Source organism: Aegilops tauschii, chromosome 2 (assembly GCF_002575655.3).
Source record: "Aegilops tauschii subsp. strangulata cultivar AL8/78 chromosome 2, Aet v6.0, whole genome shotgun sequence".
NCBI classification, from domain to species: domain Eukaryota; kingdom Viridiplantae; phylum Streptophyta; class Magnoliopsida; order Poales; family Poaceae; genus Aegilops; species Aegilops tauschii.
In genome coordinates, this window is record NC_053036.3 from 473,370,179 (window position 1) to 473,391,412 (window position 21,234).

Genomic DNA, 21,234 nt, shown 5'->3' on the forward strand with positions numbered 1-21,234 from the left:
TGGCATACATAATAGACCCTATGGCCGAGGCATAGGGGACGGCACTCATCTTTTCTCTATCTTCTGTCGTGGTCGGGCATTGAGCCGTGCTCAATTGCACACCTTGCAATACAGGCAAGAACCCCTTCTTGGACTGATCCATATTGAACTTCTTTAATATCTTGTCAAGGTACGTACTTTGTGAAAGACCAATGAGGCGTCTTGATCTATCTCTATAGATCTTGATGTGTGACGCCCGGGTAATCAAGCTCTAGTAACCCTCTGATAATGATGCCACGTCACCTTGATTATTGTTGATAATCTCGCGTTAGTTCAGAACCGATCCAAATCCATATTTGAATTAAAGGCAAACGGTAAAAGTTTTCAAACATTAAAACTAAAATGTTTGGGCCAAATAATGCATAGGTATTTATGGTGGAGGAGCCACACTTTTATATAATGTTTAAAGGCCCTAAAAAAATTAAAACAGTAGCAAAAGCAATTAATTAAATGCCTTTTACAATTAATAAATTACTAAACTATTTTATTTACTCACCAAATTTTTTGTGGCATTGGGGTATTTTGGAAGAATAATTTAGGTACTATTTGTATATTTTATAAAACAAAATTATATAGAAAATATAATAGTAAACTAATAAAACAAAAAAAAGAAAAGAAAAAAAAAGAAAAAAAAGGAAGAACCCCCCCGGGCCAAGTGGCCCAGCTGACCACCGGCCCAACTAAGCCGAGGCCCAGCCGGCCACCCCCATATCCCCTCCCCACCAGAAACCCTAGCCCCCATTCCCCCCCGCACGGTAGCCTCTCCCCCCGATTGGATCGGGATCGAGAGGAGGAGGCCGCCGCGCGCCGCCCCTCGCCACAGTCGTCTGCCTCCGCGCCGCCCGTCGTCTTCGCCCTCCACCCCGACCCCCGCTGCCCCAGTCCCTACGCCCGCGGTGAGGCCCTCGGCCCGTGCTCATCCCCTCCCCTGCATCGCCGCGCTCCCCGCGTTCGGCCCGCGCCCTGGCCGCGCGTCGCCCCGCTCGGCGTGCCTCCACACGCGCCGTGGCCGCGCCCTCTCCCCCGTGAGCTCTCCCTCTCCTCCCCTCTCTCCCGCGCGTGCACGTGCTCGCCGAGCTTGACCACGCACGCCGCGCATCCAGGCCCGGCGCCCCGCTGCTCGCCCGCCTCCCGCACTCGCCGTCGCAGCGCCTCGCGCCCGCCTGCTGCCGCACACGCGCACCTGAGCCCCGCCTCGCTGCGCCTTGCCCCTGTCGCTGCAAAGCGAGGCCACCATCGCCTCGCCCCCCTGCTCGCCCGCGTGCATCTGCGCCTCCCCCGACCTCGCCGACCCCGTCCCGGGTTGCCGTGCCTGTCTCCACCCAGGCTCGGCCTCCCGCGCCTCGCCGCGCCGCACACCGTCCCGTCGCCGCGCCCGCCTCTGCGTGGCCGCGCCCCGCCACGGCCCCCCATCTCTGCTCCCGTGCCCCAGCGCCCGCTCGCCCCGCGCCCGCGCCCGCACAGTGCCCGGACATGTCCGGTCCCCAAAGGGCACCGCGCGGACATGTCCGGCTGTGTCACTGCAAAAGGGCCCCAGTGCCCCAGAACGATATTTAAAAAGAAAAAAATATATAATAAAAATAAAATAAAATAAAATAAAATGAATTAATAAAATTAATGATTAATAATTAGTCAATTAATTAAATTAATTAAGTTAATTAATCCTAATTAATTAATCTAATTAACTAGTTAGTTTAATTAAACAATAGTTAGTTTAACCTAAACCCTAATCAACCTAACAGTGTATGACAGGTGGGTCCTACTAGGCCCACACGTCAGTTTGACCAGTCAACACCTCTGTTGACTGCTGACGTCATGCTGGCATCAGCAAACACTGTTTTGGATAATGTTGAATTAAATAATTAATTAAAATTCAGAAAATGATTAAATCCTTAGAAAATCATATAAAATAATCCGTAACTCGGATGAAAATACTTTCTACATGAAAGTTGCTCAGAACGACGAGACGAATCCGGATAGGCAGCCCGTTCGTCCACCACACGTCCCTAACATATCAAACTCGCAACTTTCCCCCTCCGGTTCTTCTGTCCGAAAATGCGAAACACCGGGAATACTTTCCCGGATGTTTCCCCCCTTCGCCGGTATCACTTACTACCGCGTTAGGGCATACCTAGTACCGCGTATTGCCTCGTTATGTTTTGTGATGCTTTGGTTGCTCTGTTATTTATTGTGTTCCCCCTCCGTTACTTCTTTCCGGTAGACCCCGAGAGTGCCGGCGACCCCCCGATCGACTACGGTGTTGACGAACCCTCATTCTCGGCTGAGCTTCCAGGCAAGCCCCCCCCCTTGATCACCAGATATCGCCTATTCTTCTCTATACTGCTTGCATTAGAGTAGTGTAGCATGTTACTGCTTTCCGTTAATCCTATCCTGATGCATAACCTGTCATTGTTGCTACAGTTGTTACCCTTACCTACTATCCTACTGCTTAGTATAGGATGCTAGTGTTCCATCAGAGGCCCTACACTCTTGTCCGTCTGCCATGCTATACTACTGGGCCGTGATCACTTCGGGAGGTGATCACGGGTATATACTTATATACTCTATACATGACACATGTGGTGACTAAAGTCGGGTCGGCTCGTTGAGTACCCGCAAGTGATTCTGATGAGGGGGCTGAAAGGACAGGTGGCTCCATCCCGGTAGAGGTGGGCCTGGGTTCCTGACAGCCCCCGACTGTTACTTTGTGGCGGAGCGACAGGGCAGGATGAGACCACCAAGGAGAGAGGTGGGCTTGGCCCTGGTCGGCGTTCGCGGATACTTAACACGCTTAACAAGATCTTGGTATTTGATCTGAGTCTGGCCATTTGGTCTATACGCACTAACCAGCTACGCGGGAACAGTTATGGGCACTCGACGTCGTGGTATCAGCCGAAGCTCTTTTTGACGTCAGTGACTGAGTGGCGCGCGCCGCATTGGACCGTAAGCTCGCGCTTGTATTAAGGGGGCTAGGTCTGCTTCCGGCCGCGTACGCAACGTGCAGGTGTGCAATGGGCGATGGGCCCAGACCCCTGCACGCATAGGGTTTAGACCGGCGTGCTGACCTCTCTGTTTAGCCTTGGTGGGGCTGCGACGTGTTGATCTTCCGAGGCCGGGCATGACCCAGAAAAGTGTGTCCGGCCAAATGGGATCGAGCGTGTTGGGTTATGTGGTGCACCCCTGCAGGGAAGTTTATCTATTCGAATAGCCGTGTCCCTCGGTAAAAGGACGACCCGGAGTTGTACCTTGACCTTATGACAACTAGAACTGGATACTTAATAAAACACACCCTTCCAAGTGCCAGATACAACCCGGTGATCGCTCTCTAACAGGGCGACGAGGAGGGGATCGCCGGGTAGGTTTATGCTATGCGATGCTACTTGGTGAACTTACCATCTACTCTCTCCTACATGCTGCAAGATGGAGGTGGCCAGAAGAGTCGTCTTCGACAGGATTAGCTATCCCCCTCTCATTCTGGCATTCTGCAGTTCAGTCCACCAATATGGCCCTTTACACATATACCCATGCATATGTAGTGTAGATCCTTGCTTGCGAGTACTTTGGATGAGTACTCACGGTTGCTTTTTCCTTCTTTTCCCCCTTTCCATTCTACCTGGTTGTCGCAACCCCATGCTGGAGTCCAGGAGCTAGAGATCCCGAGGATGATTCTACATGGAGTTCGGCTTCGAGGAGTAGTTAGGAGGTCCCAGGCAGGAGGCCTTGCCTTTTCGATCGTTGCTACTTTTGTGCTAGCCTTCTTAAGGCAAACTTGTTTAACTTATGTCTGTACTCAGATATTGTTGCTTCCGCTGACTCATCTATGATCGAGCACTCGAGGCCCCTGGCTTGTATTATGATGCTTGTATGACTTATTTATGTTTTAGAGTTGTGTTGTGATATCTTCCCGTGAGTCCCTGATCTTGATCGTACACATTTGCGTGCATGATTAGTGTACGGTCAAATCGGGGGCGTCACATGATGCCTAATATATAAGCAGCTTCTCCAAGGTCCTTCATTGAAAAACACTTGTTCAAGTAGGCCTTTATGCTTCCCAAGAATTCTATATCATTTCCCATCAACAGTATGTCATCCACATATAATATGAGAAATGCTACAGAGCTCCCACTCACTTTCTTGTAAACACAGGCTTCTCCATAAGTCTGTGTAAACCCAAACGCTTTGATCATCTCATCAAATCGAATGTTCCAACTCCGAGATGCTTGCACCAGCCCATAGATGGAGCGCTGGAGCTTGCATACCTTGTTAGCATTCTTAGGATCGACAAAACCTTCCGGCTGCATCATATACAATTCTTCCTTAAGAAAGCCGTTAAGGAATGCCGTTTTGACGTCCATTTGCCATATCTCATAATCATAGTATGCGGCAATTGCTAACATGATTCGGACGGACTTCAGCTTCGCTACGGGTGAGAAAGTCTCATCGTAGTCAACCCCTTGAACTTGTCGATAACCCTTAGTGACAAGTCGAGCTTTATAGATGGTAACATTACCATCCGCGTCTGTCTTCTTCTTAAAGATCCATTTGTTTTCTATCGCTCGCCGATCATCGGGCAAGTCTGTCAAAGTCCACACTTTGTTTTCATATATGGATCCTATCTCGGATTGCATGGCTTCAAGCCATTTGTCGGAATCTGGGCCCGCCATTACTTCTTCATAGTTCGAAGGTTCACCGTTGTCTAACAACATGATTTCCAAGACAGGGTTGCCGTACCACTCTGGCGCCGAACGTGTCCTTGTGGACCTATGAAGTTCAGTAGGAGCTTGATCCGAAGTACCTTGCTCATCATCATCATTAACTTCCTCTCTAGTCGGTGCAGGCACCACAGGAACATCTTCCTGAGCTGCGCTACTTTCCGGTTCATGAGGTAGTACTTCATCAAGTTCCACTTTCCTCTCACTTACTTCTTTCAAGAGAAACTCTTTCTCCAGAAAGGACCCGTTCTTGGCAACAAAGATCTTGCCTTCGGATCTGAGGTAGAAGGTATACCCAATGGTTTCCTTAGGGTATTCTATGAAGACGCATTTTTCCGACTTGGGTTCGAACTTTTCAGGTTGAAGTTTCTTGACATAAGCATCGCATCCCCAAACTTTTAGAAATGACAGCTTAGGTTTCTTCCCAAACCATAATTCATACGGTGTCGTCTCAACGGATTTCGACGGAGCCCTATTTAAAGTGAATGCGGCAGTCTCTAAAGCATAGCCCCAAAATGAGAGCGGTAGATCGGTAAGAGACATCATAGATCGCACCATATCCAATAGAGTGCGATTACGGCGTTCGGACACACCATTTCGCTGAGGTGTTCCAGGCGGCGTGAGTTGTGAAACTATTCCACATTTCCTTAAGTGTGTGCCAAATTCGTGACTCAAATATTCCCCTCCACGATCTGATCGTAAGAACTTTATTTTTCTGGCACGTTGATTCTCAACCTCACTTTGAAATTCCTTGAACTTTTCAAAGGTCTCAGATTTGTGTTTCATTAGGTAGACATACCCATATCTACTCAAGTCATCAGTGAGAGTGAGAACATAACGATAGCCACCGCGAGCCTCAACACTCATTGGACCGCACACATCAGTATGTATGATTTCCAATAAGTTGGTTGCTCGCTCCATTGTTCCGGAGAACGGAGTCTTGGTCATCTTATCCATGAGGCATGGTTCGCACGTGTCAAATGATTCGTAATCAAGAGACTCCAAAAGTCCATCTGCATGGAGCTTCTTCATGCGTTTGACACCAATGTGACCAAGACGGCACTGCCACAAGTATGTGGGACTATCATTATCAACCTTACATCTTTTGGTATTCACACTATGAATATGTGTAACACTACGTTCGAGATTCATTAAGAATAAACCATTAACCAGCGGGGCATGACCATAAAACATATCTCTCATATAAATAGAACAACCATTATTCTCGGATTTAAATGAGCAGCCATCTCGAATTAAACGAGATCCTGATACAATGTTCATGCTCAAAGCTGGCACTAAATTACAATTATTGAGGTTTAAAACTAATCCCGTAGGTAAATGTAGAGGTAGCGTGCCGACGGCGATCACATCGACCTTGGAACCATTCCCGATGCGCATCATCACCTCATCCTTTGCCAGTCTCCGTTTATTCCGCAGCTCCTGCTTTGAGTTACAAATATGAGCAACCGCACCGGTATCAAATAACCAGGAGCTACTACGAGTGCTGGTAAGGTACACATCAATAACATGTATATAACATATACCTTTGGTGTTGCCGGCTTCTTGTCCGCCAAGTACTTGGGGCAGTTCCGCTTCCAGTGACCACTTCCCTTGCAATAAAAGCACTCAGTCTCAGGCTTGGGTCCATTCTTTGGCTTCTTCCCGGCAACTGGCTTACCGGGCGCGGCAACTCCCTTGCCGTCCTTCTTGAAGTTCTTCTTACCCTTGCCTTTCTTGAACTTAGTGATTTTATTCACCATCAATACTTGATGTTCCTTTTTGATCTCCACCTCCGCTGATTTCAGCATTGAATATACCTCAGGAATGGTCTTTTCCATCCCCTGCATATTGAAGTTCATCACAAAGCTCTTGTAGCTCGGTGGAAGCGACTGAAGGATTCTATCAATGACCGCGTCATCCGGGAGATTAACTCCTAGCTGAGTCAAGCGGTTGTGTAACCCAGACATTTTGAGTATGTGCTCACTGACAAAACTATTTTCCTCCATCTTACAACTGAAGAACTTGTCGGAGACTTCATATCTCTCGACCCGGGCATGAGCTTGGAAAACCATTTTCAGCTCTTCGAACATCTCATATGCTCCGTGTTGCTCAAAACGCTTTTGGAGCCCCAGTTCTAAGCTGTAAAGCATGCCGCACTGAACGAGGGAGTAATCATCAGCACGCTGCTGCCAAGCGTTCATAACGTCTTGGTTCTCTGGGATGGGTGCGTCACCTACCGGTGCTTCTAGGACATAATCTTTCTTGGCAGCAATGAGGATGATCCTCAGGTTCCGGACCCAGTCCGTATAGTTGCTGCCATCATCTTTCAGTTTGGTTTTCTCTAGGAACGCGTTGAAGTTGAGGGCAACATTAGCGTGGGCCATTTGATCTACAAGACATATTGTAAAGATTTTAGACTAAGTTCATGATAATTAAGTTCATCTAATCAAATTATTCAATGAACTCCCACTCAGATAGACATCCCTCTAGTCATCTAAGTGAAACATGATCCGAGTCAACTAGGCCGTGTCCGATCATCACGTGAGACGGACTAGTCAACATCGGTGAACATCTTCATGTTGATCGTATCTTCTATACGACTCATGTTCGACCTTTCGGTCTCTTGTGTTCCAAGGCCATGTCTGTACATGCTAGGCTCATCAAGTCAACCTAAGTGTATTGCGTGTGTAAATCTGGCTTACACCCATTGTATGCGAACGTTAGAACCTATCACACCCGATCATCACGTGGTGCTTCGGAACAACGAACCTTAGCAACGGTGCACAGTTAGGGGGAACACTTTCTTGAAATTTTAGCGAGGGATCATCTTATTTATGCTACCGTCGTTCTAAGCAAATAAGATGTAAAACATGATAAACATCACATGCAATCAAATAGTGACATGATATGGCCAGTATCATATTGCTCCTTTGATCTCCATCTTCGGGGCGCCATGATCATCTTCGTCACCGGCATGACACCATGATCTCCATCATCATGATCTTCATCATCGTGTCTTCATGAAGTTGTTATGCCAACGATTACTTCTACTTCTATGGCTAACGTGTTTAGCAATAAAGTAAAGTAATTTACATGGCGTTATTCAATGACACGCAGGTCATACAAAAATAAAGACAACTCCTATGGCTCCTGCCGGTTGTCATACTCATCGACATGCAAGTCGTGATTCCTATTACAAGAACATGATCAATCTCATACATCACATATATTTCATTCATCACATCCTTTTGGCCATATCACATCACAAGGCATATGCTGCAAAAACAAGTTAGACGTCCTCTAATTATTGTTGCATGTTTTTACGTGGCTTCTATAGGTTTCTAGCAAGAACGTTTCTTACCTACGTAAAACCACAACGTGATATGCCAATTTCTATTTACCCTTCATAAGGACCCTTTTCATCGAATCCGATTCGACTAAAGTGGGAGAGACAGACACCCGCTAGCCACCTTATGCAACTAGTGCATGTCAGTCGGTGGAACCTGTCTCACGTAAGCGTACGTGTAAGGTCGGTCCGGGCCGCTTCATCCCACGATGCCGCCGAATCAAGATAAGACTAGTAACGGCAAGTAAATTGACAATATCGATGCCCACAACTGCTTTGTGTTCTACTCGTGCATAGAAACTACGCATAAACCTGGCTCTAATACCACTGTTGGAGATCGTTGCAGAAATTAAAAAAATTATACGCATCACCTAGAACAATCTATGGAGTCTTCTAGCAACGAGAGGGAAAAGAGTGCATCTACATACCCTTGTAGATCGCGAGCGGAAGCGTTCAAGTGAATGGGGTTGATGGAGTCGTACTCGTCGTGATCCAAATCACCGATGACCGAGCGCCGAACGGACGGCACCTCCGCGTTCAACACACGTACGGTTGGGGAAGACGTCTCCTCCTTCTTGATCCAGCAAGGGGAGGGAGAGGTTGATGGAGATCCAGCAGCACGACGGCGTGGTGGTGGAAGCAGCGGGGATCTCGGCAGGGCTTCGCCAAGCTCAGCGAGAGGGAGAGGTGTCACGGGAGGGAGAGGGAGGCGCCAGGGGCTTGGGGTGCTGCTCCCATGCGCCTCCCCACTATATATAGCGGTGGAGGGGGCTGGTTTCTTGCCCTCCAAGTCCATTGGGGCGTTGGCAAAGGTGGAGGAAAGAAATCCCATCATTTCCCTTCCCCACCGATTGTTATCCCCCTTTTTAGGGATCTTGATCTTATCCCTTCGGGATATGATCTTATTCCTTCTAAGGTGGGATCTTGGTGCGCCTTGACCAGGGGTGTGGGGCCTTGCCCCCACTACCCACGTTCATGTTGGTCCCCCCATGCAGGTGGGCCCCACTTCAGAACCTTCTAGAACCTTCCCGGTACAATACCGAAAAATCCCGAACATTTTCCGGTGGCCAAAATAGGACTTCCCATATATAAATCTTTACCTCCGGACCATTCCGGAACTCCTCGTGACGTCCGGGATCTCATCCGGGACTCCGAACAACTTTCGGTTAACCGCATACTAATATCTCTACAACTCTAGCGTCACTGAACCTTAAGTGTGTAGACCCTACGGGTTCGGGAGACATGCAGACATGACCGAGACGACTCTCCGGTCAATAACCAACAGCGGGATCTGGATACCCATGTTGGCTCCCACATGTTCCACGATGATCTCATCGGATGAACCACGATGTCGAGGATTCAATCAATCCCGTATACAATTCCCTTTGTCAATCGGTACGTTACTTGCCCGAGATTCGATCGTCGGTATCCCAATACCTTGTTCAATCTCGTTACCGGCAAGTCACTTTACTCATACCGTAATGCATGATCCCGTGACCAAACACTTGGTCACATTGAGCTCATTATGATGATGCATTAACGAGTGGGCCCAGAGATACCTCTCCGTCATACGGAGTGACAAATCCCAGTCTCGATTCGTGCCAACCCAACAGACACTTTCGGAGATACCCGTAGTGCACCTTTATAGCCACCCAGTTACGTTGTGACGTTTGGCACACCCAAAGCACTCCTATGGTATCCGGGAGTTGCACCATCTCATGGTCTAAGGAAATGATACTTGACATTTGGAAAGGCTCTAGCAAACGAACTACACGATCTTGTGCTATGCTTAGGATTGGGTCTTGTCCATCACATCATTCTCCTAATGATGTGATCCCGTTATCAATGACATCCAATGTCCATAGTCAGGAAACCATGACTATCTGTTGATCAACGAGCTAGTCAACTAGAGGCTCACTAGGGACATGTTGTGGTCTATGTATTCACACATGCATTACGATTTTCGGATAACACAATTATAGCATGAACAATAGACAATTATCATGAACAAGGAAATATAATAATAACCATTTTATTATTGCCTCTAGGGCATATTTCCAACAAAAAGCAACCGTGAGTACTCATCCAAAGTACTCGCAAGCAAGGATCTACACTAATGCATGGGTATCTGTGTAAAAGGGCAATATCGGTGGACTGAACTACAGAATGCCAGATAAGAGGGGGATAGCTAGTCTTGTCGAAGACTACGCTTCCGGCAGCCTCCATCTTGCGAGAAGTAGAAGAGAGTAGATGGTAAGTTCACCAAGTAGCAACGCATAACATAATCCTACCCGGCGATCCTCTCCTCGTTGCCCTGTTAGAGAGCGATTACTGGGTTATATCTGGCCTTGGAAGGGTGTGTTTTATTAAGTATCCAGTTCTAGTTGTCATAAGGTCAAGGTACAACTCCGGGTTATCCTGTTACAGAAGATCACAACTATTCGAATAGATAAACTTCCCTGCAGGGGTGCACCACATTACACAACACGCTCGATCCCCTTTGGCCAGACACACTTTCCTAGGTCATGCCCGGCCTCGGAAGATCAACACGTCGCAGGCCTACCTAGGCATAACAGAGAGGTCAGCACGCCGGTCTAATTCCTATGGCGTAGGGGTCTGGGCCCATCGCCCATTGCACACCTGCATGTTGCAAGGGCGGCTGGAAGCATACCTAGCCTCCCTAATACAAGAGCAGGCGTTTCAGTCCAATCCGGCACGCGCCGCTCAGTCGCTGACGTCAAGAAGGCTTCGGCTGATACCACGACGTCGAGTGCCCATAACTGTTCCCGCGTAGTTGGTTAGTGCGTATAGGCCAGTGGCCAGACTCAGATCAAATACCAAGATCTCGTTAAGCGTGTTATTTGAAAGTAACCGCGGACACCGACCAGGGCCAGGCCCACCTCTCTCCTAGGTGGTCTCAACCTGCCCTGTCGCTACACCACAAAGATCCACACAAAGGGCCGTCGGGAAAGTATGTCCTTTCAGCCCCCAATCCGTGAATCAACCGCGGGTACTCAACGAGCCGACCCGACTTTAGTCACCACATGTATCATGTATTATGTATATAAGTATATACCCGTGATCACCTCCCGAGTGATCACGGCCCGGTAGTATAGCATGGCAGACGGACAAGAATGTAGGGCCACTGATGGAATACTAGCATCCTATACTAAGCATTTAGGATTGCAGGTAAGGGAAACAACTGTAGCAACAATGACAGGCTATGCAGCAGAATAGGATTAACCGAAAGCAGTAACATGCTACACTACTCTAATGCAAGCAGTAGAGAGAAGGAATAGGAGATATCTGGTGATCAAGGGGGCTTGCCTGGAAGCTCAGCCGAGGAGGGTTCGTCAACACCGTAGTCGACCGGGGCAGCAGCGGCGTCAGTCTCGTAGTCTACCGGAGAGAAGAGGGGGAAGAAACAATAAATACAGACCAAACAAAGCAGCACAAAATATAACAAGGCGATACGCGGTGCCAGGGGTGATCTAACGCAGGGATAGGTGATACCGACAAAGGGATAAAACATTCGGAAAGTATTCCCGGTGTTTCGCGTTTTTGGACAGATGAATCGGAGGGGGAAAGTTGCGTTTTTGCTATGCTATGGATGTGTGGCGGACGAGCGGGTTGCGCATCCGAATTTGTCTCGTCGTTCTAAGCAACTTTCATGTACAAAGTTTTTCCATCCGAGCTACGGTTTAGTTTATATAAATTTTAAAAGATTTAAAACATTTTTAGGATTTATTTAAGTATTTTAAATCAACATTATCCAGAATAGTGTTTGCTGACGTCAGCAATCAACGGGGCGTTGATTGGGTCAAACTGACGTGTAGGTCCCGCATGTCATTGAGTGTTTAGTTAATTAATGATAGTTAATTAAGTTAATTAGCTAATTATGTTAATTAAACAGGATTAATTAAGTTAATTAATTAATTAAATAAATTTATTATTATTATTATTATTAATTGTTTTTTAATAAATCGTTCTAGGGGTGGGGCCCCCTTGTCATAGGCCCCAGGGGTAGGGCCTGGTTGTCAATGGGCCAAAAGGCCTTAATGGGCACGGGCGCTAACGGGTGCGTGGGCGCAGGGGCGCTGCAGGGCGCCCGTTAGCGGGCGGAGACCACGACCCGACGCAGCAGGGCGCCGGCGGCTATGGCGCCGGTCAGGGGAGACGCAGGTCGCGGCAGCCGGAGCGGCCGGAGACGGGGCGTCGACGAAGGGGGGTGGCCGCGGGCTCGGCTGGGCGAAGCGGGAGGTGGAAGCGGGCGGCGAGCGGACAGTGGGCGCGGGGGTGTGCGGCAGCGCGGGGGAATGTGGCGGCGCAGGTGAGCCGGGACGCAGCGGGCGAGGCGGCAAGCAGCAGAGGCGGGCGGAGGCCATGGGGATGCGTGGGCGGTTGCCGGAGCGGAACACGGTGGAGGCCGAGGTCGGGCGCGGGTGGAGGTGGCCGCGGACGACAATGGGGCATTAGCGAGGGCCGGCTGGACGGCGCGTGGGCGCAGCCCACGGTGATGCACGCGTGCGGCGCACGGGGGCCAGATGCGTGGCGGGCAGCGGCTGGGCGACACGGGCGCGAGCAGCGTGCGGTCGGGCAGTGCGGGCGCGCAGTCGCTTGGCGAGCGACACGGTGAGGCTGCGCGAGTAGCGGTGAGGGCAGCCAAGGGCATGGCCGGGCGCGGCTGGGGTTGTGCGCGCGTGGGCGTGCAGGGGCGAGGGAAGGCTGCCGGCGGCGGCGACAGTAGCAGCAGGAGGGCAAGCGCAGGGTGCAGCCGGTGGGACGGCTGCGGTTGGGCGCTGCGAGGGGGAGGGGAGGAAGCGGGGCTCACATCGAGCCTGTAGGGTACTGGGCAGTGGGGCGCTGGGAGGAGGCCGGAGACGCCGGCGACGGGGAGGCAGTCCGGTGATGGCGTCCGGCGAGGTGGCCTCCGGCGAGGTCCGGCGGTGGGGCGGCGTCGGGTGTCGAGCGAGGGCGAAGTGATCGGGCTCCTTCCGATCCAGATCCAGAGCGAGGGGGGGGGGGGAAGTGGTGGTCGGTGGGTTAGGGTTTCGGGGTCCAGGGGATAAGGAGAGGAGTGGGGGTGGGCTACTTGGGACGGCCTGGTGGCCAGCTGGGCTGGTTGGCCTAGTGGGGGGTCCTGTTGTTTTTCTTTTCTTTTGTTTTATTTTCACCTTTTCTTTTTATTTATTTTCTTTTCTGTTTTATTTCACTTTAAAATGTTTAGGCATTTTTAAAAAAAATGTTTTCTCCACAATAATTACCAGTGCAATATTTGGCACCGATCGAACATTTTTGTTTCAATGTTTGAAAACTTTTGATGTTTGTCTTTATTTTAGATTTGAATCTGAATCGTTTTTAACTAACGCGAGATTAGCGACAGTAACGGAGGTGATGTGGCATCATTAGCAGAGGTTACTGTAGCTTGATTATCCGGGCGTCACACTTGAAGTGCGTTTGATAGTAATTCATAGGTCATACGTCAAAATTTTCTTTTCATGAATTTTGAAAAATTTAATAAGTTTTGCTTTGTCAAGTGAATAACTAATGCATGCAGGTGCCAAGAGGCAAACAATCCCCTGTTCCGAAATAGCTACAACCCTCTATCTATTTTTCTAACTATGCAAACATGCCACATAAGCAAACCATGCATTAAAGTAATAAGCAATTTTTCGCATTACTCTATGCATGTAGCGCAACATCATCAATTCATGCATGTTAGTCATAAGTTACTTTTGCCGCAAAAAGAAAAGTCACAAGTTACTTTGTTCATTAGATTTTGTATCTTTATGGACACTATTTGTGTTGGGCGCTTGAAACATACTCATGTAGTTCATCATTCTCTTTTTGTTAGAAACAACGTTCTTTTAACCGTAAATAAAAAATCCTTCTTTTTAGACCTTTCATATGTTTTATTGTTTTTTAAGCTTATATTTGCTTTCCATCAGATTTAGTTGTTTTAGCAACTATTTATTACAAGGTTTCCGCGGCAACACATGAGACATCATCTAGTTTCAATAGTTATGACTACCAATTTCCACGGTTGAGGGGTAAACTCTAGACCATAATAATATCCACTTAATTTAAATAATTGTTGAGCTATTTAAATCTAACTTTAAATCTTTTGAATTTGATAGTAAGTTTTGAGGTTGCAAACATTTTGGTACCCAAAAGTACCAAAAATTCGTAAAATTTTTGAACCATGCTAGCCATTGAACTGCATTCAGTGATGGTGGTGTGGTGAGCGCTCACCAACAACTTATGCTAATCAAGGTAAACAACTAAGTGATAACAAGATATGTAACATGCAACACTATGACTATCATAAAGTAAAGTGCATAAGTAAAGGCTCGGGTAAGAGATAACCGAGGCACGCGGAGACGACTATATATCTCGAAGTTCACACCCTTGCGAATGCTAATCTCCGTTTAGAGCGGTGTGGAGGACAATGCGCCCCGAGAAGCCACTAGGGCCACCGTAGTCTCCTCACGCCCTCACACAATGCAAGATGTCGTAATTCCACTAAGGAACCTGTTAGGGATATAACCCCGCGATATGACCCACCCGTTTAGGGCCGAGACATTCTCTCGCGACTTGACAGAGGTATGGTTTGATAATTGGCTGAGGCGACCACGAGTTCAAGGCTCAGGAGATGAGTCGCCGGATGGGCCGACTCGTGGCCCAAAAGTGCAAGCCGCCAATTATCTGCTATGACGTCAAAGGAAACTTCTTACTTGAGAAACAAGACAAATAGGAAACATACTAGAGCACGGATCATAGTACGACCCGGACTCTGTTGTCAGCCCAGGGCCTCCACCTGTATATAAAAGCGGAGCCCCTGAGGTAGAAAGGCTAAGTTACACAATCTCGAGTACAAGGTAGCCAGGTCGCACCCTTGTAATCGAGATCATCATCATCAATAGCAAAGCAGGAGTAGGCTTTTTCCTCCACCGTGAGGGGCCGAACCTGGGTAAACCTTGTCTCTCGATTCCGATCAACCCCGTTCAAATTACTACTTAGCGGCGATGGCCTCACGACTAAGTCCTTTCACGAGGACATCTGCTGTGACAAAATCACGACAGTTGGCGCCCACCGTTAGGTTATCGCTTGGTGGTGTTGAGTTCTTGGAGGGAGCTCTCACAGGGATCGAGGGCTATGCGATCAGCCGCATGACCAAGAGTCGCCGCGGCAAGCTCTACATCGACGATTCAGGCTGGGGTCCCGAGGCCGGCTCGATCGAGTACGGGTACCGGGTCCCCTTCGGCAAGATCCACGTATTCATCGGCAAAATTGGCGAGTCGGCACCCGTGCCGGACATCTGCACCGACATCGTCGAACCGGCTCGGCGCGCGCAACCCGCCCGAACTCAACCCGGTCGGAACCATGTCTTTGTTGGGTTCACCCAGGGGGTCGATCTCGCAGATAACTCCGCATCCAGCGGCGACACCCTGGTCTATTCTGATGGTGAATCATCGGTTGGAGACATTGAGTCGATCCTTCCACTGTACGACGAACGACTTTGGGCTGCTCGGGTCGATCACGAGCCGCCCCGCTGGTCCGCCGTCTACATGGCGGGTACTGCTCCGACCCTTAATTCCACCGCAGCAGGAGCCGTGGATGGGACTGGCACTTCAATTACTGATCCGACTGCATCTGGCCCGGTCAAACCCCCGGCTCAAGTCCCCCCATTCTGGAGTAAGATAGCCTTTCCGTAAACTTTCCCCTAAACCTAGCACCAAAAGTACTCCCTCTCCCGTGTGAAGTTTCACGTGCGCTTTTGAATATGAATTTTATATCAAGCTTTACAAATTGTGGTTTTGAAAATCGATTTGTTTAATTCACATCTAGATGTTTTTTAAGGATGTAACATCTAAGCTCCCTCAAATATATAATGCAGCAACAAGAAACAAAATAAAAAGGACAAAAAAAATAGATCACAAACAAAATGGACATCAGTTTTGTTGTGTTGATAGAATATTTTTTACCCGGCATTTTTTTAGTTTGTTGTGTTGATAGAAGTCATTGTATATGAATCCGTCAAGCCGTCCGCTCTCCGTGGACCGTTCGGATGGTCAGATCGTATTCTAGGCGGTGCACGCTGCACGCGTTCCCTAGCCCTCGCCCTCCCGTCCATAAATACTGGCCGACCCCTCTCTTTTCTTCCCTATTTTTTCGCCCCGAAAGCCTTCGCCTCCAGATTTATTTTGCTCGACGTCACTTCGTGCAGTGGTCGCTGCCAGAAGTCCAGCATGGACCATGGACCAATGCTTGCAGGTCGCTTGGTTCGCCGGCACGGACGCGATCGCCAGGCGGTCCAATTTCATCTTCTCGCCCCTTTCCGTACGGACCGGGCTCGCGCTGCTCGCCACCGGCACCAACGGCGAGACGCTGAGCCAGCTGCTGGCCTTCCTGGGCTCCCAGGACCTCCACCTCCTCAACGCGGCCAGTGCCAGCCTCGTCGCCGAGATGCGCGCGTGGTCGCAGCTCACCTTCGCCGCCGGCATCTTCGCGGACAAATCGTTCTCGCTGAGGCAGGAGTCGTGTCCGCCGCCACCTCCGCCCACAGGGCCTCCGTGAGATCCGTGGACTTTCAGAAGCAGGTAGTTTCATAGTGGCATTTGCAGCACTAACGATAATGATAAGTACAAGTAAATTTGACTGAAAATCAATCTGCAAGTAAACATGAACGAAAAATCTAACGATAAGTACGGCATGATAAGGCAAGCACGTGACTAAGAAACTAATTTTGCATTGCATGGATCAGCCGGCGGCAGCGGCGGCTGAGGTGAACGCTCTCATCGCAGAGACCACGCGGGGCCGGATACGCGACCTCGTCTCCCCGGACTCGTTTAAAGGCGACCCCAAGATCGTGCTCGCCAACGCCATGCACTTCAAGGCCACCTGGGCCCGGAGGTTCGACCCGTCGGACACCGTCCGCCGCGACTTCCACCGCCTCGACGGCACGTCCGTGCGGGTGCCGTTCCTCTCCGACCCCGGGATGCAGTACGCCACCCGCTTCGACGACCTCAGCTTCAAGGTCCTTCAGTGCTTCTACAAGATGGCGGGGCGCGACGGCAGGCTCGACTCCAAGGCGCCGCTCTTCTCCATGCTCATATTCCTCCCGCACCGGCGCGACGGGCTCCGCGACCTCCTGCGGCTGGCGGTCACCGAGCCGGACTTCGTCATGCGCTGCGCTCCCCGGCGCGAGCAGCTGGTCTCCCCGTGCCTGCTCCCAAGTTCAAGTTCTCCTTCCGGTTCGACGCCACGGACGCGCTGCGCGGCCTCGGGCTCGCCGCGCCGTTCGACCCGCTGGCCGCCGACCTGTCGGGGGCGGTGTCGAACATGCCCCCGGAAGGGCTCTACGTGTCGGCCGTCGAGCAGATGTGCGCCGTGGAGGTGGACGAGGAAGGCACGACGGCAGTAGTAGCGTTTTACTCGCATACGAGCCCGACCTATAGCCCGTTTGAGCGCCCGCCGCCGCCGCCCATGAGCTTCGTGGCGGACCACCCGTTCTTGTTCGCCATCGTCTGAGTATGGCAAGGGCGAGGTTTTGTTCCTCGGCCACGTCGTGGACCCTTCAACTTGAACAGTCGATGGACGGTTTCGATTTACTCGAGAGCAAAGTAGGGCTGTGCGATGGATCATGGATGAGGGCCGAGTGAATTGCAAAAAACATCGACATTAAAAGCTAAGATTACGGAAACCGCAATTCTACGGATTTGTGCCAAAAACCACTAATTCTAAGCTTAATTTTTTTACAAAAAACACTAGTCGGCAGCTTAGGCCGTTTTGAGCATGATTATGACAGGTGGGTCCCGCTAGACAGGGTGATGTGGCAAAAAAGAAAAAACAATTACATCCTGATATAATTTTGTTTTGCAAAAAGACCCCTGAAAAAAAGCAATCGGGTCCTCCACGCCGGATCACGCCGCTGCAGAAGTCCATGGGCAGGGGCGCCGCCGTTCGCGAGGTTGAACTCGGCCAGCCAGCGCACGGGGGAGGAGGGGGGGGGGGGGGTGCTGCTCGGCCGGCGCAGGGGAGCCGCCTCTGCTCTGGCCAGCACAGGGAGACGCAGTGGAGCTGCGGCTCGGACGGCGCAGGAAGTTGCTGCTGCTTGGCCGGCGCAGGGAGTTGCCTCTGCTTGGCCGGCGCATGGGGAGGCGCAGTGGAGCTACCGCTCGTGGCCCGGCGGCCTCGACCTGCACGCCGGCGCGCTCGATCTCCACCAGCTCGGACGTCAGTCAACGGCGACGATGGTTGGCGGCGGCGCGGCTTGCGAGGCCCGGAGGAAGCGGGTATGCGGCGGCGCGACGGATTACGTCCGATTCCGGCTGGCGGCGGAGCTTCGCATGGTCCAACGGCAATGGCGGAGCTCTACTCGTGGCTCATGGTACTCTCCTGTGAGATTTTGAGCGACGCGACCTTATCCTCTTCCTTTTCTTTTTCTTTTTAAAGATAGGATGACCTTATCCTCTTTTACATTTTTACAATTTAGTCTATGCTATTTTGTCTATTTGCGAACCGTTATTTCGTGCTACATCACCCTGTCCAGCGGGTCCCATCTGTCATAAACGAGCTTAAATTGGGCCAATTGGACGACTAGTGTTTTTTGCAAAAAAATTAGGCTTAGAATTAGTGGTTTTTGGCACAAATCCGTAGAATTGTGGTTTCTGCAACTCTAGCCTTCAATGTCGATGTTTTTTGCAATTCACTCGTGAGGGCCCGTCGTCTCTGTTTCATTCCTCTGTTCTTTTGCGACGAACATTAGTTTGGTTGCATTAAGCGACGTTCAGAAAACACTTGTTTTATTGATTTATTTACTGTTTTCTAGATTGCTATTTTTGACGTATCATATGATCTAGTTTGTAATTCGGCGGTCATTTCGTATTCTGTTCGCAAATCTGTGTCTATGTCTCTGCATTTACACACCTTTGGGAGCACTTTATCTTGAAGAGAAACTGATCCAAAAACCCTTAACAAAGTTGGAAACCCTGCATAATTGTTCACGCTGATAGTAAGGATTTGAACGTCTTGCCAAGCGAGTAGTCATAGGGAAAAGGTGAGCAGTTATGCAGGTAACATTTCACCTCTGATTAAATCCTGAATACCCATATAACTGAACATAGGCTACAGAGCAAAAACTAACAAGAGATATCCATGGGAGAGAACATGAACAGAGATACCAAGTTTGATCACTTCTTCTCCCCTTTCTTATCATCCTTCTTCTCTTCTTTCGCCGGCCCAACGGATAGGATATCGATCCTCCCAAACTTCCGCAGCTTCTTCGCGATCACGACGCTGTCCATATCACCTATCACCGTCATCTTCTGATCCTTGTGGTCCGCGGCTATGGAATCGATGCCTGCTTCAGATCATAGTCAAGTCAGGAGACTGACACCACCTTGGGCACTAATACTTCACCAGGATAGCAAGCGAGAAGCGAAACAGATGAAGAAACAAGCTGAAAAGAAAAAGGAACACCAACGCAAAGTTCAAGTTAGTACTTCACCATAGATGTCTGCAACCGTTTCCATGGCTTTCTGCTTCACCTTCTCGTCGCTCATAGAAGAGACCTTCACGACCACCTTCTGCTGCCATGCAAAGAACCCATCAATTATTAGAGAGAGCGTCCAAGAGATCGTCCATGGCGACGGAGATTTGATCAGCACGCAAGAAATTCACCGGAGCCATACCTGCGGCGCCATCCGGAGGGGAGACGGAGATGGGGTGGAGGCAGAGGGGAAGGGAATGCTGCTTGCGGTTCTGAGTGTGCAGGCTGCAGAATGAGCCAAGCTGGGAGACACGGCCCAAATTTGTACAGCGTCGCGGGGTACGGGCTTTCTTCTTTTTGTTCTTCTGTTGCCCCTTCTCTGGACCGTGATCTATCAAAATACAGAGTGATCAGCTAACAAAGTAGTACTCCGTAGAACATTTTGTTGGTCGCTGCATGCGGATGGGACAGAAAGGAGAATGCCGGCACCAACCACAACCTATCAAGTCTGATTTCTGTTGTTCATCAGATGCATCTTGTCAAAAGACTGCCGGGTGGCTCAGCAGTTGTGTACCTGCCATCATGCAGCTGTCTAGTGCCTAGTTCCTGTATCCTCTGCGACTTGTTTTCCGTCTACGACTTGCAACATGGAATCTAGTTAGTTCCTACGCATAAAAGTCGGTGGAGATTTAGGTAAATTTGGTTCAACGTCCCTCTCCGCGGAGAGAGAGAGTGTGTGTGAAGGATAGTTTGGTGAGCCACAACCGTTGAACGTGTCATGTGCGCCGTGGAGGACAGCGTATGTCCAGTTCTCTACTTCTCTCTTGTACGGAGTACTAGCTTGAGGTGTCATCGTCCATGATGCAACCAACGATGTATAGAGGTAGCCCGCATGCCGCCTAGCCAAACTCTTGGGTTGTATTCCCTCCGTTCCAAAAATACAAGTCTTTTAGAGATTCCACTATGGACTACATACGGATGTATATAGACATACTTTAAAACATCTTCAACAGCCGCGTCAAACTAGCGCCACGCCGCAAAATAGCCCATTTTAGCGCGCGCAACCGGTATAGTGGCTCCAGCGGGCGCGCAAAAACCACGCGCGCGGCAAATCTAGTTCAGCGCGCGGGCCGAAACTCCATCACGCGCCGCTTATTTGCTGCGCCCGCTCCCGCGCGCTCGCTCGCAACTCACCCCCCTCCAGCTGCGGTGCCGCCGCCGCCTGCGCCATCCGGCGACCGTTCCGGCGCTCCCCGGCCTATCCCCGCGCCGCGGCAGCTTCCTCCGCCCCCCTCTAGTCACCGCCGCCCCTCGCGCGCGTCCGTCCTCCGACGAACAGCGCTCGGGCGCTCGCTGCCGCTCGGCGCCCGCAAGGTGTTCGACAAAACGCCTGCAAGATATGTATTGCTCAAACTTCATGAATTTGGTGCATGTTGATTGTAGTTTTTATAGCATAGTATTGAACATTGCAGATGAGTTCGTCGTATGATTCTTCCGAAGAAGAATTTGATATGGAAGAGGAGGAGGATCTTGCAATGATCCTAGCTATGCACATCATGTGTGTCAAGCGCTTCGCAGTCGGAATTGTGCAAGTGTTTGGCCAGGAGTATTTGAAATCTCCCAATGCTGAAGACGCCGCAAGGCTA

At 50.1% G+C, this 21,234-nt stretch overlaps 2 protein-coding genes across 5 annotated transcripts; one reads left to right on the forward strand and one right to left on the reverse strand.

The window, feature by feature from the left end:
- Positions 1 to 15,122: 15,122 nt before the first annotated feature.
- LOC109742169 (uncharacterized) lies at positions 15,123 to 17,704 on the forward strand. The gene is made up of 4 exons (XM_073508819.1): positions 15,123 to 15,792; positions 16,372 to 16,697; positions 16,862 to 17,260; positions 17,341 to 17,704. Exons 1-4 carry the CDS (start codon positions 15,123 to 15,125, stop codon positions 17,626 to 17,628), a joined length of 1,683 nt encoding a protein of 560 aa, XP_073364920.1. The 3' UTR covers positions 17,629 to 17,704.
- A 1,407-nt stretch (positions 17,705 to 19,111) lies between these two features.
- On the reverse strand, positions 19,112 to 20,156 carry LOC109742186 (heavy metal-associated isoprenylated plant protein 39). Of its 4 annotated transcripts, none has more exons than XM_045233177.1 (3): positions 19,791 to 20,156; positions 19,607 to 19,688; positions 19,112 to 19,462 (listed from the first exon to the last, which is right to left on the reverse strand). In XM_045233177.1, the coding sequence occupies exons 1-3, from the start codon at positions 19,800 to 19,802 to the stop codon at positions 19,290 to 19,292; spliced, it is 267 nt and encodes an 88-aa protein (XP_045089112.1). In that variant the 5' UTR covers positions 19,803 to 20,156; the 3' UTR covers positions 19,112 to 19,289. The 4 variants fall into 4 exon arrangements, with proteins under 4 accessions (XP_045089112.1, XP_045089113.1, XP_020156864.1 ...); XM_045233178.1 differs by having other exon boundaries at positions 19,607 to 19,685; positions 19,791 to 20,152; XM_020301275.4 differs by having other exon boundaries at positions 19,112 to 19,459; positions 19,791 to 20,086.
- Positions 20,157 to 21,234: the final 1,078 nt, after the last annotated feature.